This window comes from Pelecanus crispus, chromosome Z (genome assembly GCF_030463565.1).
Source record: "Pelecanus crispus isolate bPelCri1 chromosome Z, bPelCri1.pri, whole genome shotgun sequence".
Lineage (NCBI taxonomy): Eukaryota > Metazoa > Chordata > Aves > Pelecaniformes > Pelecanidae > Pelecanus > Pelecanus crispus.
The window spans coordinates 38816051-38842355 of record NC_134676.1 but is presented as its reverse complement, the minus strand read 5'-3'; the positions used below and the strand labels follow the sequence as shown (position 1 = coordinate 38842355).

General features: G+C 39.2%; 1 protein-coding gene across 2 annotated transcripts in view; it reads left to right on the top strand.

Annotated features, from left to right (window-relative positions):
- The window catches only part of PCSK5 (proprotein convertase subtilisin/kexin type 5), a 264877-nt gene that overhangs the window by 5335 nt on the left and 233237 nt on the right, over positions 1-26305 (top strand). For both annotated transcript variants that reach the window (XM_075725783.1, XM_075725784.1), the window contains exon 2: positions 21561-21665. In XM_075725783.1, the coding sequence (XP_075581898.1) occupies positions 21561-21665 (105 nt within the window). The remainder of the gene's footprint in view (positions 1-21560; positions 21666-26305) is intronic.

The window sequence follows — 26305 nt, the reverse complement described above, 5'->3', positions numbered from 1 at the left end:
GCATCAGTCTTTTAAGACAGTGGTCTGGACTAGCAAGCCCTCTGGGACTGTGACAAGGTAGTATAATGCAAAGCAGCCAAGGAGTTGTTTTAAGTTACACACTGGATGGAGCAATTTGGGGTATACTGCATCCCCCAGCAGCTCCTTGCTGACGAATTTTAGCCTTCTGTCTTGCAGGGACTGCACTAAGCAGACCTTTCTCTTGGAGCAAAGTATCTGTCACTGACTTTTGGGAGTTTCTTTCACTGTTGGCAGCTGCTGAGGGTTAAACATATAGTCTGTGTAGCATTTTGTACAACTGGCGTAAGTATTATGACTGTGTTGATAGTATGGAGATTCCTTACTATACAGTGAAAGAAGGAAGTTTTCTGTTGATACAGCCATGAAAATTAAGGTATACTGATATGTCATCTTGATTCCCATGAATTTCCTCATTTCTTGTAAACACAGCTTCTCACTGGATATAAATTTCTGGTTTGGTACTAAAATATTCTCTAACCTAAGTAGACTGGAGAAAGGAACACCAGCTTAGGGAGGGATGACTTGTGAAGCATCTGAGAAGCTGGGAATGCTGCTCTGGGCTCCAACGCTGAAGGCTTTTGTGCTCTTGAGCTTTTAAATTAAGCTTTTTCCCCTCACTTCTTTGTTTATATAGATAAAAGAGGAGGAGCTCCAGTAACTGAATCGGGCACATGAGTTTATTTTAATTTGAAATGTGTGGGCTTTAAAGTAAGGAAGGTTTTCTAGGTTTGTGCTCTTCCAGAAAGTGGTGCCTCATCAGTTTCAGGTTGCTGTCATCAGGTTCCAGCAGTTTCTTGTTCAGGCAGGGGACTTTCCTTGAAGGTTCAGGACAGCCGGAGAAACAAACAGCTGATACACAAAAGGTGATGGAAGAATGGAAGAGATAAAGATATCTTATCTGGGGCTCCAACAAGGGAGAGAAATGCTGCGTTAATTAGTATAGGATTAAACTTTAGATAGATCCTTCTGTTCCTTTTTCTTTCTTAATTCTAGGCAGGGGCTAAGGATGGGTCAGCACTTTTCCAGATCACATCTTTCCTCTGCTAATTGTATTCCTCCAGTAATTTTTCTTTTCTGATCTCTTCCAGGGTCTAGTGGCCTTCTCCCCACCCTTGGCAAGTGACAGACTACCCTTTCCCTCCAATTTTCTTCTTGCAAGGAATACACACTCTTTGTGAAAAGACACCTAAGTGTGCTAAGCCTGAGATGTAGCCCACTAGTCACTGTTAGATATACAGATGTGGTTTTTTAGATAATGTAAATGGTGATGTGATTTGCCTAAAGGTTTTTGTTTGTTTGGTTGGTTTTTTTTATTGGGAGTTTATAGATTTAAACCCAGCAAATCACCCAAAGAATTGATAAATATTATTGTGTTTCAAACCTGAGGTCCCAGTGATGACACAGAGAAGATGTTGTGTAACAAGATCAATTGATCAAAAAGAATGGGAGGAATGGCTGTTTTCCATTTTCCAAATCTATTCCTGATGGGAGACAAAAGGAAATTTTGCAAACTAAGTAGCTGAAATGGGAAGACTAGGAAAAAAGCATTCAGTTAAAAGAAAAGGGAGCTTATTTTAAGATAAAGAGCCTAGAGTAAGGTTGTTGTCTTCAGCAAAGGAAGGCATTTGCTGCCATAATCTCCACCACCTTACATAGATGACTCAGAAAAGCAGGGTGGTAGGCCTCTGTGTGCAAAGAAATTCAGCTACCCCAGAATAATAATATAGACAGTTAATAGAAGAGACATGCCTCTTAAGAGCCTGTGGGGTCACAGCACTGAAACAGAGTATACTCTTACTAAAATTTAATACCTGGGATGAGTTTAATGAAGTCCTGAGTATTAAAGATGTATTAAAGATGATACCAGGACCATATTAAAAGAATCAAAGCTAGGTGTGCTTTAAGGTGTATGCACATGCAGATATAGTGGGGCTACACAGATACACCAAGGAAAATTGAATTTTCTCTTATTGATGGCAGAAAAAAGTACATTTAGGGACCAGAATAACCATCAGATAGAAAGTTCTTTGGAAAATGTAAGCACTGAAACAACATTCTTGCAAATGCTTACAGAAACCCAGCACATATTGGAGAACACAAAGGGTATGCCATGGCTAATTACTTCACACTTAGCAGTAGTTCTCTTGTCTGTGCAGTTAAAAATGCGAGGGAGGAGGGAGAACTACTAAATGTGAGTTTTCATTAGGAGTTGGATGAAGAAAAGGATGTGCCGAATAGGTTCTGGTGATAGAGGCAATCTAATAGTCTTTGTATGTTGTTACAAAATGAGGGAAGATGAGAACCTTGTTTAACAGCATAGCAGTCAAGCTATTTTTTATGTAAAGCCCTTAGGTAAATACACATTATACTTTTAAAATTAACAATTAGTTGCAAGCCCAACTTACAAATGGCAATGTTTGTGGGTGCCAGGTCCTGCACTTGGGTCACAACAACCCCATGCAACGCTACAGGCTTGGGGAAGAGTGGCTGGAAAGCTGCCTGGCTGAAAAGGACCTGGGGGTGTTGGTTGACAGCCGGCTGAACATGAGGCAGCAGTGTGCCCAGGTGGCCAAGAAGGCCAGCGGCATCCTGGCCTGTATCAGGAATAGTGTGGCCAGCAGGAGCAGGGAGGTGATTGTCCCCCTGTACTCAGTGCTGGTGAGGCTGCACCTGGAATACTGTGTCCAGTTTTGGGCCCCTCACTACAAGAAGGACGTTGAGGTGCTGGAGCGTGTTCAGAGAAGGGCAACGAAGCTGCTGAAGGGTCTGGAGCACAAGTCTTATGAGGAGCAGCTGAGGGAACCGGGTTTGTTTAGTCTGGAGAAGAGGAGGCTGAGGGGAGACCTTCTTGCTCTCTGCAACTACCTGAAAGGAGGTTGTAGTGAGGTGGGTGTTGGTCTCTTCTCCCAAGTAGCTAGCAATAGGACGAGAGGAAAAGGGCTCAAGCTGCACCAGGGGATGTTTAGATTGGATATTAGGAAAAATTTCTTCATGGAAGGAGTAGTCAAACATTGGAACAGGCTGCCCAGAGAGGTGGTGGAGTCACCATCCCTGGAAGTGTTCAAAAAACGGGTAGACGTGGTACTTTGGGACATGGCTTAGTGGGCATGGTGGTGTTGGGTTGACGATTGGACTGATGATCTTAGAGGTCCTTTCCAATCTTAATGATTCCTAGTTTTTACTTTCATTATAAATAATCCAGCCACCAAGCCAGGAGACATGAAACTGCTACTCTGCCCTTAACTGGTTTAGTGGTGGACTTGGTAATGTTAGGTTAATGGTTGGAGTGGATGATCTTAAAGGTCTTTTCCAACCTAAACGATTCTATGATTCTCTGATTCACTAATTTGAAGAGGAGTGTTAATCAAGTAGTACCTGAATATAGATACAGTTTTTAATTTGCAAAGTATCAAATCAAAATAAATATAAAAATTACAAGTATGTTGGATTGAATTGGATCATCAGTGATTGCTATTATATACCTTAAGGTGTTCATAAGTGGATTTTTTTACCCCACTTTTAAAGAACACTAAAACTAACCAGTTTTAAAAGTGGTTTTGTTATTTGTCATCAGTCTGGAAAGCTTTTTTTGGGTTTTTTTTTTTTTGTGCTGACTTCCAACTTACAGACTGAATTTAGTCATGGCCAGTATGTTCTTCTGCTTAAGTGGCTCATCTGTTTCTCCAGCATATTTGCAGGGGGAACCAGCCTTCACTTTTGCTTCTGTAGCTTCTGGTTTCCTATTGGAAGATAGGCTTCGCACTCCCATGGTCATCCCAGTTGCTGTGTTTTGACTGATGTCTGTTTGCCTTGACCAGAAAAGATGTCCAGCTTGTATACAACCTCCCCACTGCTTTGTACAATGTCATAAATAATTCTCTAGACTTTGTCAGGCACGATATTTCCAGTATCGTATTTACATGTTTTGCAGCTGTGTTCTGTGGTTCTGTGATTGACCAGTATATCTTTCTCTTCCTCTCCAAATGATGAATTGTAAAATCACAAAGTGGGAAGATACATATGCCAGCGATGGATGTGAATAAATCATGTGGTCCCTAGTGAGGAACTGTCATGCTCTTTGTCACCTGCCAAACACAGGAAAAAATATGATCAAACAGAATCCTGCTTGCCAGAGATATATAGCTTAAGACAGTAAGTGATTATTTGGCAACATGCTGGACCCAATTTGATTGATATTTGCAGAATGAAAAACTCTTGGAATGAAACGTTGGCAAGTCCAGAAGAGTATCAGAGCTACACCATGAAATCCTGCCAGAATTGCTTGTTGCGGAAATTCTTGTGGATTACATGGTGGTGTATGATGGAGATGAGATTGTACAAGGCACGTTAGCCAGGCATGATCATGGATTATATAGTTCTAAACAAGTTAGGAGAAAAAAAATTCTCAGCACAGACTCTTCCATATAGAAAGAATCTGCTCCCAGGGAGACAGCATGCTTCTAAATGAGGGATAGCCATCAACAAGGGGCCATTTCTGGCTAAGTTATGGTTTTTCCTCTTTTTTTTTCTTTTTAGAGATGTTTTTGTGCCAACAGGGAATAGGCCTCATTTCTGTTTTTTCTGGGGCCAAACTGAAGTTGTAGAGATCTCACAAGTAACAATTAAAACCTTTGCTACATTCTCGTATTGATTCTTCTTCAAACTGGAATAAAACCACTGGGTTTTGTGCAAGAGTGCTTAGTGGGCAGTGAAAGTGTTGCTGAGTAGTGCTGTGTGGCTGAAATTCAAGCTTAGAATTGGATAATGTTCTCCTTTTTTAAATATTTAGCTTAATCAATGGTATCATGTAGCCTCCCCTCTGGGTAAACCTAGAGAAATTTTTTTCTTTTATGGAGCTTTTCTTTGTAGAGCATATTAACACAGTAACCTGATGTCTTAAAAACAAACAGCAAAGAAAATGCATGCTGTGTGACACCTCTAAAGCCAGTAGTATGACATCTAGGGTGCAGAGAAGTAGTTCCTATAACACTTCTGTTCACGTGAACAGCCTTTATTCAAATAGACCTGTAAGGATGGAAGGCCATTCTGGGTCAGTTAGAGTATCCATCTAGCCTGCCTGCCTATGGCAGTGGTGTTAAGTTACTGTCTGTGGGAGAGAATGAACAAAACAAGCATCTGATGCTTCTCCCTAACACTGCCTTCAGCTGTTTGCAGCTCAGGAGACTGCCTGAGCTGGATATGGTTTCTGCATACTTAGAAATTCTCAATGTTTTTGTTTGTCCAGATGCTTGTCCAGTCTTTCAAATTAAAGTAGGCTTTCAGCATCCACAATATTCTTTGGCAGGGATTGTAAGAGTTTGCTACTTCACTGATTGAAGAACCACCTCTCTTTTGCTTGTTGCTTACTAGCTTAGTTTGATGGCTACTGAAAGAGATGGTGAAAGTCAATCGCTGTCCGCTCTTCTTATGCCGTACATGATTTTTTAGATTTCTAATATTTTCCCCTAAATTGTGTTGTATCTAGACTGAAGAGTCTTAGCTTACTTAGTTATTCCCCATACAAAGGGTGTACCATGTCTTTGTCCATCCTTTTTCCAAAATTTTCCTCTGTTTAACTATTTGTCCTGGTTTTGGCTGGGATAGAGTTAATTTTCTTCCTAGGAGCTGGCATAGTGCTGTGTTTTGGATTTAAGATGAGGTGAATGTTGATAACACGCTGATGTTTTTAGTTGTTGCTAAGTACTGCTTATGCTAGTCAAGGACTTTTCAGCTTCCCATGCTCTGCAAGGTGCACAAGAAATTGGGAGGGGGCACAGCCAGAACAGTTGATCCAAACTGACCAAAGGGCTATTCCATGCCATATGATGTCATACTCAGTATATAAACTGGGGGGGGTTGGCCGGGGAGCAGCGATCGCTGCTCAGGAACTGTCTGGGTATCGGTCAGCGGGTGGTGAGCAATTGCATTGTGCACCACTTGCTTTGTCTATTATTATTACTATTATTATTATATTGTTATTATTATAATTACTATTTTACTTTATTTCAATTATTAAACTGTTCTTATCTCAACCCAGGAGTGTTTCTCACTCTTACTCCTCTAATTCTCTCCCCCATCCCATTGGGGTAGGGGGAGTGAGCGAGCAGCTGCATGGTGCTTAGTGGCTGGGGCTAAACCACGACACTATTTCCAAAGCAGTCATTTTATCCAAGTGTCCATTAATTCTCTTATTTCTTAGTTTCTACTCATTTGCCTAGTAGTGACTTGCAAGTCCATAGTGCTTCAGATCTCCTTTTAAACATTGACACCACAGTTGTTACCCAGCTGTTCTGAAATGTGAAAACTGTTTTTTAAGTGAGAGATTTCATACCACTGCTTCTATTGCTTTCAATTACTTAAATTTACTGAGTGGTTTTATTCAGCTACTTCATCCATATTCCTTCCACACTCTCGACTGCAGAATATTTCTACTTCAAATACCGTGTCTTGAGTAACCCATCTGAGCTGCACTAAAGCAAAAAAAAAATCAATCAAATGCTAAACTCTGAAAAAAAATTGATGCTTTGTGAGTGTGCTGGGCTCCAGTGAGCCAAGCATGAAAGAACAGCAATGGCAGGGCTTTAAGCTGAGAAAGTTCCCCTACCCCTCTTGGAAATAAGTAGCACCACTTCCCTGCAGGTATGCACTGCAGAATAAATTCTGTTTTCTCTTGAACAACCAAGCCCCATCCTGCACGAGGAGCAGTAGTTTTACCAGTTGGGAGTGGAGTAGAGCCAATGCAGGCACCTGAACAAGATGAGGTTTTTCTGCTTTTAAAGAAAAACACTTCTCGCACTGGACCTCAAAGTGAGTCTGAAATTTAGCCCAGCAAAGCATTCAGTTACAGTTTGTAAAAGCTTCAGTAGCCTTTTAGTATGAATATTAGAAATGCATTTGCAGGTACCCCAATTTTATCAGAAAGTCTTAACAGACCGGATGTGTCCCATCACCGCCACACAACAAGAGCTCCAGCCCTAACTAGCATGACAGTATTAACTATGACACTGTTTTCAGTCTTCCTCTTGAAAGATTCCCTTTTGCTCCATTGTAAGGCAAATCATTTAAATATCCATTGTCAGTGAACAGACTCCTTCTGATAATTCTTAGGCCAGTGCATGATGATCGTGGCCAACTGTCAAATAACAAAGCCATCACCTGGGAAAACTGATACTTGGGATTAAACAGGGCCGCTGAGCCTTGCTTTCTAAAAGAGTTAACCATCCTGTGACCTAAAGGGTCTCTAGACTGTGTTGGCATCACAGGTCTTATCAATAAGTGGTTCTACTGTTGCAACAGATTGCTCTTTTGGAAGCTTTCTTGTAGATAAATGCCATTCCCATCTTGCGAAATTTGAGTGATTTCCATTTCTTGCCTGGCAACTACAAATATTAATCTGACACACTTAACTGCACAGTGAGCAATACTAATGGTGGCTGGAATCTGTGATTTCCTGATGTTTCTGATCTTGTAGGACTCATTTGACATGAAAGCAAATGTTTCAAAATAGAAATGCAAATCCATTTATAAAGAACAATACATGTTTTTATCCAATACATTGCTGCCATTCTAACTGACCAGCTCTTCCCTGTTTCAGTATTTTACCAATATGTTAAACAAATATACATTTGAAACATTTCTCCTTTCTCCAAGAAAATCTGCTTTCAGTTACACAGCTAAGCATTCACTCAGCCCTCAGGTTGTAAGATTCTGCTCTCCAAACCAGAAGGCCACCAAGAAATATTCTTTAAATGTGTGAAATGGACAGTGTATGAAAGCTGTGACCTGTTTTTCATTGGTTTTAGTAAATTTAGATATTTCATCATGAATTGGATATCAGTTCTCCTTGACTTTTCACTGTAGTCTGAAGAAACTTAGAAGCTGGTGTATGAACCTAGACATTAGGATGCTAACTTAATCTAAAATGTAGGTGTCCTGGTTTCGGCTGGGATAGAGTTAATTTTCTTCCTAGTAGCAGGCATAGTGCTGTGTTTTGGATTTAGTAGGAGAAGAATGTTGATAACACGCTGATGTTTTTAGTTGTTGCTGAGTACTGCTTATGCTAGTCAAGGACTTTTCAGCTTCCCATGCTCTGCAAGGTGCACAAGAAATTGGGAGGGGGCACAGCCAGGACAGTTGATCCAAACTGACCAAAAGGCTATTCCATACTATATGACGTCATGTTCAGTACAGAAACTGGGGGGGGTTGGCCGGGGAGCAGCGATCACTGCTCGGGAACTGTCTGGGTATTGGTCGGCGGGTGGTGAGCAATTGCATTGTGCATCACTTGCTTTGTATATTGTTATTATTCTGTTGTTATTATATTGTTATTATTATTATTTTACTTTATTTTATTTCAATTATTAAACTGTTCTTATCTCAACCCAGGAGTTTTTCTCACTCTTACTCCTCTAATTCTCTCCCCCATCCCATTGGGGTTGGGGGAGTGAGCGAGCGGCTGCGTGGTGCTTAGTTGCTGGCTGGGGCTAAACCACGACAGTAGGCCTCACTGAGGTCTGGATTAAAAAAAAGTTAAGTGTTTCTTCATTAAGTCCTTATTGCAGCTCCCATTAAATAGAGTGGAAGATCCCACTAATTCCAGTGAAAGCCGAGATGAACTTTAATCTCTTTTCCAGTGCTATGGAAGTTGGTACAGCAGGAAAGACCTGCCTATATCTGAATTAATATGTCACTTTTTGTTGTTGTTGTTGTTGTGATTGCACATAGCTACTTTAAGTGGAATATTCCATGTCTATGCTAGAATTGACAGTCCCTTGGTGCTGTAATATTTTTTTGAAGTCCTCACTAAACATTAGTTATGATAATTTTGATGTTTTCTCTCTTACTAGGTTTGAATACTACCTAATGCAGTTGTTTGGGGGATTATTTTTTGGTCTTGTTTGCCTACTTACTTGCTTTATCTTTATGTGTATCTTTAGATCCTTTCAAAGAGGTACCTTTTTTGTTTTCATGCTGTTAAACTTAGGAAACGATAAGATCCTCTCCAGAAAATGTTACTCATATGAAAAGTTGTTGCTTAAGTTGTCGTATCAAAATCAATGAGATTACATGTGGGTGTGGAGACTGCTTATATAAATAATGGATACTGGGAAACCTTACTTTTACACAAAAAAGTATAAACTTTTGTACAGCTCTAGCATTAACCAGATAAGATAGGTGAATGTGTCAGCATCATGCCTGTTTCTGGACAAGTTGCATGCTTCTCTGTATTCGGTTAAGCATGTTGTACCTCTAGAGTGGAAGATCATCAGACTTTGATACAGTACAAAGTTGAGGATGTACAATCTAGGTTCACTGTAAAAGAGCGTTGGATTTAGTGCCTACACACACCACATAGATGAACTTATCTCAGTCCTAGATATTCCCATGAGTCACTTCTTTATTACTCTTCAGTAAATTATATTGGTGATAGAGGAGGAAATTGCTTAAATCAAGTCTCGTGAGAAAGTCAGTTAAATGAAAACATTGTATTTACTATGACCAATAAGAGCTGAATTCAGACTTGTAAGACAAAGTGCAGCGTGAAAAGGTTTATTGCTGGCAATATAAATGTTCAGTGGAAACAGTATGACTACTGTAGGTCACTGCATTAGTCATTTTGAATGTTATAAACTCTCTTGCTATGAATGTGCTTAAGAGTTTTATATTGATGTTTAAATAACTGGATAGAGATATAACAGTATATCTAACTTGGTGCCCAGTTCTTAAATCTTTTACTCATACAAGTAACCCCATTAGATTTGATTGCCCTTGATTTATGCCTCTTAAATTCCATTAGCTTCAATAGAGTTATTTCTGATTTACGATTTTGTAAATGAGAAAGGACTTGATCCCACTGGGACTGGGCAGATGTTTACAAGTTTCAGGACAGCGACAATGGTTATTAAATACTTCATGATGAAGATTTAAAAAGAAATGAATATGAACATTCTTTGCTGTGAAACTTCTCTTGCTGTAGTTTGTTTAAAAATAAAACCTGTTTCTTAACTACCCCTTATACTGTTTGCATGATTGAAAGAGCAGTGTCAGAACTTTGTCAAGCCTCATTCTTATGCTTTATTATAATTACATATCAAGGAGTACAGCTTACAAAGAAACAATAATCCTTAAAGTCTGGAGTAGCTAATAATGTATGCCATGTGGCAGTTCTGTTTGCTGCTTAAATAAACATTCATGGTACTGCATGAGTATCCATCCTTGTTCTATCATCATTTTACATTTGTTCAGTGATACAACATGAAATAGGATTGGAAGTCAATAAAATAGTGACAAAGCTCATTTCAGGCAATGCAGTATATCATTTAGATATTTTAAATTACTGAATAGTGAGTTGGGAAAGGGAAAACCACATTTCAGAAAGCAGTGGCAATTTAGTTGACCCCTCAAAATGTTAAAGGTATTTGTTTCCTATTCGATGGCTTCATTTTGGGGGCTGTTTACTGAAACAAACATTACCATATTGCCTAACAGCTTCTTTACAGATACAAACAACATTTGTTACATCTTGAACTTGCAATGCATGATGACTGTGTTGAAGTCACTTGAAATATTGCAGAGGTTAAATTTGTTCATACAGCAGAAAATAAATACACTTTGTTGCACTCATTTTTACTTGCAGAAATAAGGTGTTGACTCATTGGGCTTCAGAAAAAGGGGCATGAACTACCAGTTTACATTGCACTGCTTTCTGTATTGAAAAGAAACAATAGAAAAGATTAATGGGAATGGAGGCAGTAATTGATTTCCTTCTGAGAATTTTCATGAAATGTGTAATGTTGCCCTGGAACTGCAAACCCACGGTCACAGGTTGCTGAGCAACCTTGCATTGCTTTATTTGATAGGGACATGAACTTGCCAATTGCTGGGATGCCTTCTTAGGTGAAGCTTGCACTGACACTGGGGTTGCAATTATTAATATCTATCGTTGTACTTGAATTGTAACATTTCTCATGACAGATGTGGAAATGGCTTCCTTCGCCATCTCCCACCAAGTCTTTTAGGCTAATATATCTGTTGGAAGATCACACCTGCAATTCGTACACCCCCCCCCCCCCCCCCCAGTAATTAAGGACTCTGTGCTTATTAATTTTAACTACTTTTTTCAACATTGTTCTAATAGTCACAACATGTTTATCAGTCCTAGAGAGGAGGTGGATGAAACTCTTCCTTACTGTCCTTAATAGAAAGATTTCAAGTACTATAGTGATTTCTTTCAATTTAATGTTTGAACAATCAACATAGTGTCCAGGTACCTTCCACTTCTCACATTTTATTAATTCTTAACTTCACGGAGGGCGTTATTTGTATGCCCTCATCTCTGGGGAAGTGGTACCACACAGCAAGTGTTCAGAGGGTACCAATGCGCAGCACAGTTCAGATTCAAGGAGGGCTGCCAGCTCTTGTCCTGCCATAAAGACTGATGCATATTCTTGTTCTCAGGACTGCAACAGAGAAAGGTAGGGGCAAAGATGAGGCTCTAATTCTGTCATAATTTTTGGAAGGAATATCTATTTACTGTGATCTCATGTGACCTGCAGTGTATAAGGCACAATTCTCTTCACTGCTCATATATGTAGGACTCAAACATCATTTTCTCCTAGACTTTATTCAGGCAGCTTTTTGCTGGCTTTATTTACATGGCAGGTGTCTTTGGGATTTCTCTTTCTATGATTTGGCTTTCTATGATTCTGTTTTTCCTTGCACTTTTAGAAGTAGCATTGGTTGTAACTAAATATGATCAAAGTGTATTTTTATCATAAAGAATATCAGCTAACCTCTCCCTCCTTTCAGAACTCAATTAAGAAGGCAGAAAGATCTTCATTGCAATATCCACAGGATTTATATGAGTATATAACCCAAAAAAAGATGCCACAATCCTCTTTGGAAGGATTGTTCATCCTGTATAGTACAGTAGATTAAATTAATAAATCTTGGTGTGATTTAGCTTGTGTTAGAATAAAGCTATGATATGGTTCTAATTTATATCTTTCTAATATCTGAACTTATTTTATAAATTCACATTACCTCCTGAGACCTGTGACCTTTTTTATGACTTAATGCTTTCCCATTCTTGCAAAGGTAGTTCTCCTAAAACTTGGTTGTGTTACATGACAAAAGATTTGTTTTTTTCATGAAGCAAAACATTTTATGTTGCCATTTGGTTGTTAGGTTTTTTCTCTTTTTTTCCCAAGTAATTCCACATGTTAAGTAAGTTTACCAACAGAGCACTAAAGTACTGAAATCATAAAAAGCAGAATTTCGTTTGGCAATATTTGTTTTAAAATACAACTGTACGAAGTAACCTGTGTGTGGAAGGTATGATCTAGTGTCGTGGTTTAACCCCAGCCAGTAACTAAGCACCACACAGCCGCTTGCTCAGTCCCTCTCACTGGGATGGGGGAGAGAATTGGAAGAGTAAAAGTGAGAAAACTCATGGGTTAAGATAAAGACAGTTTAATAGGTAAAACAAAAACCGTGCACACAAGCAAAGCAAAACAAGGAATTCATACACTGCTTCCAGTCGTCTGCCAGGTGTTCAGCCATCTCCAGGAAAGCAGGGCTCCATCAGGAGTAATGGTTACTTGCGAAGACAAATGCCATCACTCTGAACGTCCCCCCCTTCCTTCTTCTTCCCCCAGCTTTATACGCTGAGCATGACGTCATATGGTGTGGAGTATCCCTTTGGTCAGTTGGGGTCAGCTGTCCTGGCTGTGTCCCCTCCCAACTTCTTGTGCACCCCCAGCCTCCTCACTGGTGGGGTGGTGTGAGAAGTAGAAAAGGCCTTGGCTCTGTGTAAGCACTGCTCAGCAATAACTAAAACATCCCTGTATTATTGACACTGTTCCCAGCACAAATCCAAAACATAGCCCCGTACTAGCTCCTATGAAGAAAATTAACTTGGTCCCAGCTGAAACCAGCACATCAAGGAAGCTTTTTTGAATTTACCTGAACTTTGTAAAAGTTATAGTCCAATTATCAGTCTCAGAGAAAACTTAATTTGTATTATATTGCTATGTTAATTAATACATATTATATTTTATAATATATTTAGAATAGAACATTTCTCTGTTTAGAGAAGTAGAATTTTTGAACTCTAAAAAAATTTTAGAATAAATCTAGGAATTTGGAATTCTACATTTAAATTTAGATTTTAGTTTGAATTAAATTTTAATTGTAGTTTAGAGTTGAGACTCTAAATATGTGTAGATTATACTCCGGCCCACAGGAGAAAGCCTTGAAAAGAAAACCTATTAAAAAAAGTGTTTTTATAGAGGTAATCCAAAATTAAATATACCAACTCATGTAAAGAATTTCCAAATTGACATGTTCTTTTTAATCTGCATTTTTAATTAGCTTAGCTACAGTAGTATTTTCTGAGAACTTTAAAGCTTCCTAACAGATACATAAAAATTGAAATTCACATTAAAATTTACAAAGTGACTTTGAAAAAATCTCAGCCTTGATGCCGAATTAGAATGATATCAAGAATATAATTGACCTCAGGATATTGTTAGTATGATAAAAAGGGAACAAAGGCACATGAAAAGTTAAAAGACTAGAGAGCTTATGTTTATTTTTCCAGTGAAAGAGTTAATGTGCTACTTTATTTTTAAAACAAAATACAGCAGCATGCAAGCAACAGCAGTTGTTCAGATAACAGATGTTATCTGAAAGAATATAATGCAGAGCTACTTTATTTTAATGGCTCTGTTATTCATTTTTGACATCAACTGTTTAAAAAGCCAAACTGTACTTTTCTAGCTCAAGGTAAGTGCCCAGACAAAATTTCTTCATTGAAATTGCTGAAACACAGAGGAAAAATACAAAAGGAGTACGGAGTAGCGTATGTTAATTCAGTAAGGTGATACCTTTTTCTCCCCATTTAAACAGAAGGAGGAATGTCAAGGGTAAAGAGTTAGCATGATCCTACCATGTGAAGAGATATAACCTGATTTATTTTTATGGAAATTGTGCTGTTTCTGCTGTAATAGCCAGCCATGTGCTTTAATTTATCTGCCTGTTTGGGGGTTTTATTTATTTTTCATATGCAGGTGGTTCAGAAGGGATTCTCCTTTTTCCGTCTGAAGTGTGCTGTCCTCCAGACCAAAGATTTAACAAACTGAGCAAGAACTCTTGATTACAGTATAGTTTTTTTCCATCTAGGAGACTCAAAAAAATGTTTCAAGAAGGAGGGGTGGGTGCATTTAAGACCAAGCCTGACTTGGTCAGGGCATCACTATTCAGGAACAGCAACACTCTGCAGACATATCAGTTCCCTTTAAAACAAACCTGAAGAGAAAGGAACGTGAGAGGCGCAAAGATATGAACTGGCAACTTAGGCTATTCCTACCTTGAGCACATACAGAGATGTTTTCACAACTTGGGCTGTCAAATTTTTGTTAGCTAATTGGGCTTAAAATAGTGCTGAGAACTGGGTTACTTAGGCATTTGAGGGTAGCTGGAATTCAAGCTTTCAGAGTAGTCTGGATTGCATCCGAGGTGACAATCTGTGTTCATACCCACATCACCTTGGTCCTGCTGTTGCTTCAGATTCTTTTAGTTAACTAAGTTTGGGTACATTAAAAGTGTACTTTTTTCCCCCACCTGGTATATCTTCCTGTAATGTATAGATTCAGAGCCTCTGTAATACAGACTAAACATTATTATTTCCATCCTTTAGTCATCAGGGCAGTATTATCTTGCTCCTGCAGCTCAAGACAAGACCATAATGTTTAGTAGTGCTAGTGATTTCACCTTTTTTTTTAGTATTATCTGCCTGTAGTAATCCAAGAAGCTATTTTAACTCATGCAGGGTAGTATAGGATATCAGCCCAACAAGGGACTAGTAGAGAGCTTAAATATTTGGATAGAGGCCTCTCTTTAAAAGTTGGAATTTTAGGTTTGAGGCTGAGTAAGATCTGGAGGGCCTGTGCTTCTCTCTCCTAAGTATTTCATAAACTGATCTTTGCGAGAGCCCCAGATTGTCCAAAACTGAAAGTGGTCCAATCCTTCACTTCACTGCAGCGTGCCATGTATGGGTAAACCTTGCTATTATTTCTTGTGAATGACACATACTAGGTGACATTCCCCATTCTGATGACAAAAAAACAATTAAAAAGATTTTTATTAGAGAGTATATTTGGGAGAGAAAGAGCCCCCATCCCAGTCTGCAGGTCAGATGGGGGACTAGCTCTGCAGCTGTCCTCATGGTGGTTCCTCCAGCCTCAGTGTGATGGAGATCTGTCAGTGCTGACCCAACAGTGGGGTTGTGGGCAAGAGAGCTGGAGGTTAGCAAAGTGTGGTCACTATGGCAGTATCTTACGGAAAAAAAAAAACAAAACAAAACCTCACCCCCCAAAAAACTCCAGTACACAGTTTTGCTGCCTGGAATACAAGTCAAGTTCAGGTTCCAGGTCTTGGATGAACATGCCCTTTCGAGGTATGGGTGCTTTAATTTGAGTAGGTCAGCAAACAACTAACAGCCTCTGCAGGACTTTCTTGCCCCTAAATGCTGAGATCAGAACCCTGGTTTTAAGATGTTTAATGCTTCCTAAGTCTGGACGAACACAAGAAGGAAAGGGAGTGGCAGTTTTCTGTAGTATCAATGAACCCTTCTTCACATGTGGATAATGAGAGGCCAACGTGCATCAGAGTTAAGGACCATGGGCTCACCTCCTTCGTATTCATTACAGAGTGGTGTGCATCAAAGGAGCATAAGCAGTATTGTAATCTGTGTCAACATCTGGTTCTGTCAAAACACTTCATGGTACTAGGTTGGCTTCACTGACCTTTGATGCAGGGAAGAAAGCTCTGGTAATAGCAGCACATTCTGTTTCAACCTTTTCAGACTGAACTGTTTTCATTTTTGCTCTGAAACATCGTTCCCAATGTACTTTGTATAATGTGACAACATTTTAAACATTTTTAACTTTGAAATATAGTTGCAGTGATTTTGTCAAAATGAGATGATGATAGTAAACCTGATAAACTTTCTTCAACTCTCTGTTCCTGGTATTTCCTTCCAGCAAGGACTTTGGAAATTTGCAATTCTGAAAGAAGTGAAGTGTCAGATCTTCAACCCCATGTGAAATACATTGCTGTACCTATTTATAATGGTATATGTTCCAGGTCTGCACAGGAGTAGCAGATCTGTGCTTCTTTGGCTCTTCTAGAGCTTTATAGAGTTCAGAACCAGATTTGGACCTGATCTGCCTTCCTTTCCCAATCCATTTAGGACCAAAGTAATTAAAGACTGGAGAAACAGGGACCCTTACAATATATCACCAATTTACCAACTCAACAGCATATTATTTTCCATTTAGCCCACTGGGAGAAGTGTACTTTGCAGCTAGATGTCCAGATGATTCTTCTCTTAAAAAAAAAGTTTATTTACTAGATAAGATACTGTTGGGAAGGCATCTATTGGGTTCCTTCCCATTAACTTCAATGACTTCCCTGCTCATGTTCTGCTACATGGAAGTTTCAGTTGTAGTTTCAGAGCTTAGTTGGATATGTCAGTTTGGTGATCATATATATATTTAACAGGCGGCTTTAGCATTTTTATTTCCTTACAGAGTTATGAGGACACAATGCAGATGTGGATGAATGCATTCAGTAATTATGTCCTAAATTATCTTAATATTGCCTTAGACTATAAAACTACATATGGAAGAAATATTTTCCAAGGACAAGCCTAGAAAGTTTGGTTCTTGTGTCGTATTCTCTTTAAAATTCACACATTTTCTCAACTTTAAGTAGAAAATAAGACCTAATAAGTATAAAGCCAATGTAAATATGCGGATGCTTTGGTTTTCTGGGATTCCACTGTGATATTGTAGGATTGTTACTTCCAGGAATTATTTCATCCTTGAATAAACATAGTATGGTACTATTAAGATAACGTATATAATGATTTAAAATGTTCAGTAATGAAGGTTACTTCTAAAGAGAGTAAGTCTCCCCTGCCCCCGCCATCCATTCTCCTTGCTTTTGGCCAAGCAATTCCTCAGGAATATTTCTCTATTTCTTTTTAAAGAAATCAGGTCCTCCAGGTCAAAAAGGAGATTACAAAGATTTCCCAAGGATAAAACAGTTAGAATTGCCATCAGTCTCTAAGGTAGTTAGCTCTGCAGTCTGGTGTTTCTGTCTTTGCATTGCTTTTCCTGTGAGAGTGCCTCTAAGACCTGGTAGTTAAAAATATAAAAAACAATTTAACAAGAACATCCATAATGATAAGTTTTATTGTGCTATATTTCCATGGTTTAACTGTTCTCCAAGTGGTCCAAGGATTTGGAAAGTCTAAGTAAATTCCCATTAAGGGGAAAGAAAGCAATAAAATTTTTAATAACACTGGTGTTACCTTACTGTGAGAGGCACTGGCAGTTAGTGCATATGAATTAAATTCCATTTAAAAGATTTGGGATCCATTTGTTTCATTGACAGTTATGAACCAAAGCTGTAGATCTCACCATTTTAATTAATTATTATTTTTAATAATTGTTATTATCTGCAAACTGATGGTGCCTGGAAGACATGGTGTTACAATTATCACACTCAATTCTAAGGGCTTAATTCTGTCTTCCGAGCCCAAGGTCTCAGAGGGAGTACAGCTGTCAAGCATTACAAAGCCTCAGGCTCTCCCACTTTGGCTGGAAGGTAAAGCAGATATGCAGATCCCTCCAGTCTGTTCTGTGGGTGACTAGTGCTGCTAGACTGTAGGACCTTCAGGAGTGCAATTAGGTCATCTCCTAAATTTGCTGGTTTGGATGCCCTCAGAGGGGTCAGCTGGAGTTCATCAGTAGCAAATAAATAAATAAATAAAATTCCACAAACTAGTGCAAGACAAGACACAGAGAACTGGGTGATATTGAGATCTGTGTAGCACAAAACAGGACAGATGTTTATTTTCCCTAAAATGTGACCTTTCTTTTTATGCAGTTCTGTGCAGTGGTAAAATACAGTTAGTTACCTGCTTGAGCTGTGTCTTTTCAGTAATGTGTGTTCTTGTGTAGATACACACACACACACACACACACACAGAGTAGCAGGTTTCTAATTCACTCTGAAGACAGCAAGGTCCATAAAAGGTCTGTAATCTTTGTACTCTCACATGATGAATATGCACTTTACGGGTCTCTGAGAACTTAAGGAGCAAGAGTAGCATCGCTTTCCAGTAGTTAGCACTTCAACCCTGTTTGAGGCTACTGATGAGTCCAGGAAATGTCCAGGAAGTGACTGATTACACCCCTTTATCTCAGGGAAGCATGCCATCACGTGCACTGGTGATGCGCCAAATTTCAATGGTTGGTATGAATAATAATAATTCAAAAAGGGCACAACAGTAGCCTGATGCTAAGGAACGTTCAGTATGCTACAGGCTGTTAAACTCAGAATAAACTCTAGTTAATGTAGTCAAAAGTGATGCAATAGAATCAAATAGAATAGACTATTTCAGCTGGAAGGGACCTACAACAGTCACCTAGTCCAGCTGCCTGACTAATCTGGGACTGACCAAAAGTTAAAGCAAATTGTTAAGGGCATTGTTCAAATGCGTCTTAAACACTGGCAGCCATGGGGCATCGACCACCTCTCTAGGAAGCCTGTTCCAGTGTTTGACCACCCTCTTGGTAAAGAAATGCTTCCTAATGTCCAGTCTAAACCTCCCTGGCACAGCTTTGAACCATTCCCACGCGTCCTATCACTGGATGCCAGGGAGAAGAGATCAGCACCTCCCTCTCTACTTCCCCTTCTCAGGAAGCTGTAAAGGGCAATGAGGTCGCCCCTCAGCCTCCTTTTCTCCAAAATAGACAAGCCCAGAGTCTTCAGCCGCTCCTCATAGGATGTTCCTTCCAGCCCTTTCACCAGCTTTGTTGCCCTCCTCTGGATGCAATCAAGTACCTTCATAACCTTCTCCAACTGTCAGGGCCCAGAGCTGCACACAGGGTGAGGCTGCACAAACGCTGAGTACAGCGGGATAATCCCCTCCTTTGACCAGCTGGTCATGCTGTGTTTGATGCACTCCAGGATCCAGTTTGCCCTCTTGGCTGCCAGGGCACACTGCTGACTCACATTGATCCTGCTGTCGACCAGCACGCCCAGATGCCTTTCTGCAGGGCTGCTCTCCAGCCACTCCTCTCCCAGTGTATACTTGTGCCCAGCATCCCTCTGTCCTAGGTGCAGAATCGGGCATTCTGACTTGTCAAATTTCATCCCATTAATCATAGCCCAATGCTCCAATCTATCTGGATCCCTCTGCAAGGCATCTTGTCCCTCAAGAGCGTCAGCAGAACTCCCCAGTTTGGTATCATCAGCAATCTTGCTAACGTTGCATTCAATTCCTGCATCCAGATCATTGATAAATATATTGAACAGAACTGGCCCTAGAATTGAACCCTGAGGAACACCGCTGGTGACTGGCCACCAGCCAGATGTAGCCCCATTCACTGCAACCCTTTGAGGTCTGCCTTTCAGCCAGTTCTTCATCCAGCACACTGTGAATCTGCTCATCCCACAGCTGGATAACTTGTCCAGAAGGATGCTGTGAGGGACAGTATGAAAAGCCTTAATAAATCCAGGAAAACTACATCCACCACCTTCCCTTCCTCCACTAGGCGGGTGACCTTATTATTGAAGGGTATCAAATTAGTTAAACAGTATGTTTCCTTGTAAACCCACATTGACTGTGCCTGATGATTGCATTATTTCTTAAATGCTTTTCAGTAGTACCCAGTATAATCTTCTTAATTTTTCCAGGAACTGAGGTTAGACTAACAGGTCTGTAGTTCCCTGGGTCTTCCCTCATGCCCTTTTTGTAGTTTGGAATAACATTGTCTAACTTCCAGTCAGCAGGGACCTCCCCAGAAAGCCTAGGGTCCTGCAGCTCTTTGAGGTGTCCACAAGAAGAGTTCCCCATATATGTTTAAGGAGGGTTTATTCATGGGCATGCCTGTGGAGATGTGAGACCAGGCTCATCCATGCTACAGAGTTGCACCACTTCAGCTGGAGTTGCCTTTCAAAGAGAAGGCAGCATGAAAATTATTATAATCACAGTGCTAATTAGGCTTAGTCAAAACTAACTCAGTTTAACTGAATGTTTTGGTATTTGACTTAAGCTAAACATCAGTTATTCTTCCTGAAATGAAGGTATCAATGGACCAACTGCATACTCTGGGATTAATATCTTAGACCTTGTTGCAGTTTTCCCCATTAGGTGAATTCATTTAAGCTGTTGATTTCTGCCCCCCCAAAAGGTTCTCCCTCATTCCCCTGTGCTGTTTCCGTCTTTAAAGTGCTCCTTGAGAATAATAATTGTCTATCAATATTTCTTCTTTGTCTACTTTGATATTTTCTCAAGCTTTTTGTTTTCTGATATTCTAAAAGCATATTCTTGGAGTTTTTCAATGGCTTATTTTCAGTTCTCTTTGAACCTTTACTGTTGAACTCTCAAGTTTCCTACATGTGTATTCTTGTAGATGCATATTCAGAATACTGGGTTTTTTTAAGATTAGAGTTTTCAAGTGTTGCTCCATCCTCTCTGGTGATTTCATTCAGATTTATTGGCAAAACCAAACCTGTTTTCTGAGGTCACTTTGAGTTTCAACTTGAAATGACAGTAAGCTCAATTGTCCTCTTTTTGTTCATCATTAAGGATCTTTTAACTAAATTATTAAGTGTTGTACAAGATTTGCAGTGCAATAGAAGGTCAAATTCCAAATGAGTTGGGAGAGACATTCTCCCTAAAGAAAAGGAGGCTGAATGTTTGTTTATAGGTGCGTGAAACTAAATTTCAAGTTATGAATGTTTAGAATAATGATGTATAGACTCTGGAAAGGAAAATTTCTCTGTCAAATTGTGAAGGCTGTCTTAGTTTAATATTTACATTGCTACTGTGTACTGATGGGATGAATAAGAAGTATTTGTATTGTACCATTGTGAAATTTGCAATTTTGCGTGAATTGATTTTGTACTTCGAGCTAGTCATTATCCTATGAAGTTACCATTTCCATCTTTCTTTCTTCTACTTCTTTCATGCCCACATTTGGCAGAAAGAGAAGCCTATTCCTGTTGTGTAGTCTGATGCTGTGAATGTCCTTTTTATAGTTTAATTATATAAATAACTGAATCTAGTGCATTTTACAGTGCATTTCCTTAAGCAAACTAGATGGAATGCTTTTTAATAATAATATAGCCATTTGATGATTTTTATACTTGCCATTTGAAGACAGTTTGGATATAGATTGATATAGAATTACTTAAAATACTGCATATAAATTAAACATTAAAAAGGTAGATACAGCAAGACTAAGCAGCTCAATTATAATCTTTGGTTATGCAGTTACTGCCTCAAGGACACTCCATCCATTTCATATCATATGTCCTTCTTCTGAAAGATGATCAGTGGGTTCAAGTAACATTTCAGCACACAGGAAACTACATAATTCATAGACTTGTAGAAATGCAAACAGAAAACTGTTTTTTGTAAATTAAATCTCCCTCTCTTTTTTTCTTCTCTCCCCTTACAGATTGGAACACTGAAGGATTACTACCACTTCTACCATAGTAAAACAATTAAAAGGTCAGTTCTCTCAAGTAGAGGTACCCACAGCTTCATTTCAATGGAACCAAAGGTAAGAAAATCCACCTATGTGTCTGAGGCAAAAGCCTTTGCATTTTTTATATAAAGTATCATACCAGAGGACATTCACCTGAATGGCATATAGCATTACAAAAACTGACACACTATCTGTTCGCTAAGGTTCTGCTTCCCATTAAAATGAAACAAAGACAATACCATGCTATTAAGTACGTGCTATTCTTGGAACATTAGGTCCAACATTATTCGTGGAGGAGTGCAGGAATTTTGTTAATGCACTAATCACTGTGCTGTTCTGCTCTGCAAAACAACATGTGTAACATTCATGTCTGCAGATCTCCTTCTGTAAATCAACCAGCTTGCAGAATGAAGATGAGCAATATGGGATGGTACAGTGTTCAGAGAAAAGTTTCTCTTGCTTTTTTCTGGTCTTTTTATGGACTTGGTGTATGAGGGATTAAAATAGGAATGCTCTTTTCTGTGGTCCTTTTGGCAGTTCCTTCTGATCTTAATTTTAAGATCTCGCTGAAAAATTATGTCATATCTTTGGAGTATATACAGTAATAGGTAACTGTCAACTTAATTTCATTACTGATTTATAGTCAAGTATAATATTGTCTTGTACCTGTTCCCAATACACACGTTTGTTTTGATCCTTTAATTTCAGTGGTTAGTAGCTTCATCACTGACTGTAGAACTGGATTTCCTCTGGTTTTCTCTTAGAAAGGAAGTTTCGAGAAGATCCCATTGCTTTTTTATGCTCTTCATGCAACCCACTCTTGCCAACAAGCCCCCAAGTCCCCAGTGTTTTTCAGTAGTGAGACCAGAGTCAAGATTTTTTTAAGTCCTTGGATGATGACTGTGGCCTATGAAGAATACCTGGCAAATCATTTTATGAGAAGTAAAAGTTATGAGTAAAAGACAGTTTGAATACCGTAAATGTACAGTGTGCAAGTTGAGCATCATACAGGAATACTTCTGCAGTCTGGAAAGCCATATTTAGGGCTGAAGTTCCTCTTGAGGATGGAACAAAACTAGGGCAGTGCACACAAAGCATGTTCACCCTTTTGTTGATAGGTCTGAACTGCTTAACCCTTCCCTTTAAGAGCACCAGCAGCTCTACTGAGCAGCATATTTTGGGGATTAGTATGCAAATGATCAGGGCCCAAATCTCCGTTCCCACGAGTGCTGAGACCCACCATTCAAACAACAAGCACTGCACTTAGAATAGGTGATACTGCAAAAGGAAGGGAAGATGTTCACAGCTGGCATCAGTCTGCACTCTTTCCCATGTGCACAGAGGTAGAGTGATGTACACACAAACGCACAAGTTCACATGCACATACCACCATAAACTTTGGTGTTACATCCAGCTTCCAGATACCCCTTCCGCACCTCTAGCAGCCAGCCCAGACTATTGTGGCCAGAATCATGAGAGACTGTAAGGCAGAGCACGGCAGAAAATCAGAGTAATCATTTATTTCCCAGCGCTTTCCATGTTACGCCATTTAGGTCTTGTCCCTAATCTGTGCTGCTGCTGCTACAGAATTTCTGAATTTCTGAATCATTGTTAAATATCACTTTAATATTGAGAAGCTCTAGTGAGGTTTGTGCAAGGTGCTCAACCCTGTTAATGATTCTGTACCCAAAGAGAAGTCAACGGTCTAATACCTAGATCTGGGAAAAGTATTTGTGATTGACTTTGTGACTACTGCACTGAACCTGGGCTTGGGAATTGTTGTGTGGCTGCAGACATGTCAATATATGGATGTGTATTTGTAGAATAAAGGCCAGTTTGTCCTCAGTGTGTATAACATTTAATGATTATTAAAGAAGACTGGAAATGTATTATATAAGCTGGACCCTTTAAAAGCAAAAGGTTTCATGTTAAATAAGGCACATTGCATGGCTGTGAGAATTTTAAAGGACCAGTACTATATGCTATTGTATTTATGAGCGTGACTGTATCTAATGCCAATATTTGCAGCAGATTAGATGGCATGTGTATTTGTGAACAAAGGAACACTGAGGTTTGTTTACTTTCCAAATCATTTAATGGTAGTTTACTTAATGCTTAAAATCCTCTCCATGTAACATGCACGCACAATTAACTTGATCTGTGCTTGCTTCAGATGTGGACCACTAATTTGCTCCGTTATGAAATTTTAAGTGATGGAATTTTTATTGAGTGGTAATTCATTATGTAAATAACCTGCATATAATGGAAGAACTGTTATGAAATCTGGTATTTCTAAACTACTTGCGTGGATATTGTTTGATTTCACTGTGTCAATGCACAGGGAAAGATATATAGGTAATATAAAATCTTGCTATTGTGGAATTAATGAATTGCTTTGAAGATCTTTGGCTTGATTTTTTGTTCTGGAAAAGCCCCTTGACACAGTTATAAACAATATTAATAGACCCAACAGGGAACATAAACTGAAGACATGTGGATTACACATTTTGACAATTTCCTCAGTATTAACCAAAATGTTACTCTGTATTTAGATGAAAAGATAAAGGATACACAGTGTAACATGATTTTGACCATCATCATCCACATCCTTGCCTAGCAATGCTATATGTTGTCATTTAGAGATGAAACGGCTGAAGTAGTTTTAGGAAGAGATGCCCAAATGTCCCTAACATAGATCGTCATGTAGAAAATTGAAACATAGCTTTATCCACAGCATCTTTTCTAGGCCTGTGTATAGTTACATGGTGTTTCCTATGTGTTGATAGAAAAACAAAGAAGTGGAAGAAGTTGGTGGGTTCAAAGTAGAGAATAGTACTATGCATTAAAGTTAAGCATTGAATGAAATCTATTACAGAGGTTTCTGGTTTCTCCAGCTGATGTGCTGCTTGTGGTTGGCCTTTGGCAGGGGTCAATGAAAGCACAATACCATGAACCAAGAGCCTTTTTTAGCTCCATAGAGTTTGCTCAGCAAAGTTATTTTGGTGATGCTACAGTGCATGAAACAGTGGGAGCAGGAGCGAAAAGGAAGTGGGAAGATGGACAGAATCAGTCCATAGTTGAAAGGTATCGTGAAGCTCTATTCAGCTATTAAATAGCTGAGTTTATTGCTGGTAGGCCCTCTGTTGAAATCAGACTATTACAGAACTTCCAGGGTGGGAATAAAGAGCTGTGGTGCACCTCTGGGTTTGCTGCAGTGGTGAAATGAAGAGTCACAAAGTGGAAAAAATTGCAAAGAATGATTGCAACCTCAGTCTGTGGGTCAGACTTTACATCAATACAAAGCATAAGGAAAATATAGTGGAGCTTTTCTATGACTGAAGAGATTGCAGTTCCAATGAAATGTCAAGAGTTGAAGTACCTACACATGACAATAACACATAGAAGTTAAATGGATAGTATAGATGATAAAGCTGTCTTTTATACTGAACTGTTACATGGGATGAAGAGTTTGTAATGAAGGGCTGTGAAAATGAAATTTGTGACTCATATGGTGAAAAATATCCCACAGAACCAAGCAGTATAAATGGCAAAGCAATAATCCTAGAAGAACACAATTCCTCAGTTAATAAAAGGCAGCTTTAAGATTGATAATATATTTAAATTGATGTACATACGAACTAAAGTTCGTTCCATTTTGCTTATAGGGTCCCCAGTGCTTTGCATCACAGTGGAGATCTGAAAAAGACGTGGCCCATAGCAATGCTCAAAAATGTAAAATTAATAATTCAAGTTCCTGTAAAGTGTCACATTTACTAATGGGGAAAACATTTTACAGCATTAGTGCTTGTTTATCAGTCTCATCTAAGATGACATCTCATCTTTCTTTCATTTTAATTAATTTTAAGTAGGTTTACTTCGGGTTTGAACTCCTGGTTGATGGGTCAGGTTCACTCATCTTTTAGAAACTGAGAAATTTCCAGTCTCACTTCCACTGAAATAAGAAGTAAAGCTACCTAATTTCAGCAAGAAACCCTGCTCAGCCAGGGTTTTGCAGAAATGTCGTGCCTTTGTCACCTCTGCTCCAGGATCAGAATATATGGGGAAACATTACTCCAGACATTTACATTTTACCCAGCCTCACCTAACCACACACAGAGCAGATCCATATGAGCTGGTGATACAAAAATGTTAGTGCTGTGCGTGTGGGGGATTCTTACCTTTGCCATAACAAGCTGAACAGAACTGGTGATAACAGCAAGTAAAATGCTGGCAAGCATATCTTTGATGAGACAACACCAAATGATCTGGGCTGCCTTCAGAGGAAAGGAAAGTAATGCCAGTATCCTGTCCTTATTATGGGTAGGACAGTGTGGATGTTCATGAGAGAGCAGAGAGGAGCAGAACTGTAACAGCCACAAGTAAGTGTTTCATCATGTTGCTATGTAGTTACACGAGTTAATATTGCTAAATAATATCTTGGATTGATATGGAAGACAGCTATCTAAAGAGTAGGGCAAAAGATGGATTTCACCACAATGTGCTGATCTTGCTTTGGCAAAAAATATGCCACTACTTGTGGAGTGTGCCTTTGGGAAAATCACATTTGATCACTCCGGATCAGACTGTTCATTGCAAATGGAGAGGAGGGTTAAAATTTTCAGTGCTAAGAAGATCATCATCAAGTTGTATTTTCGAATTATTTATGAATTTAAATGTTCCAAGATTGCAGCATGAGGTTGAGTAAGGAGAAAATA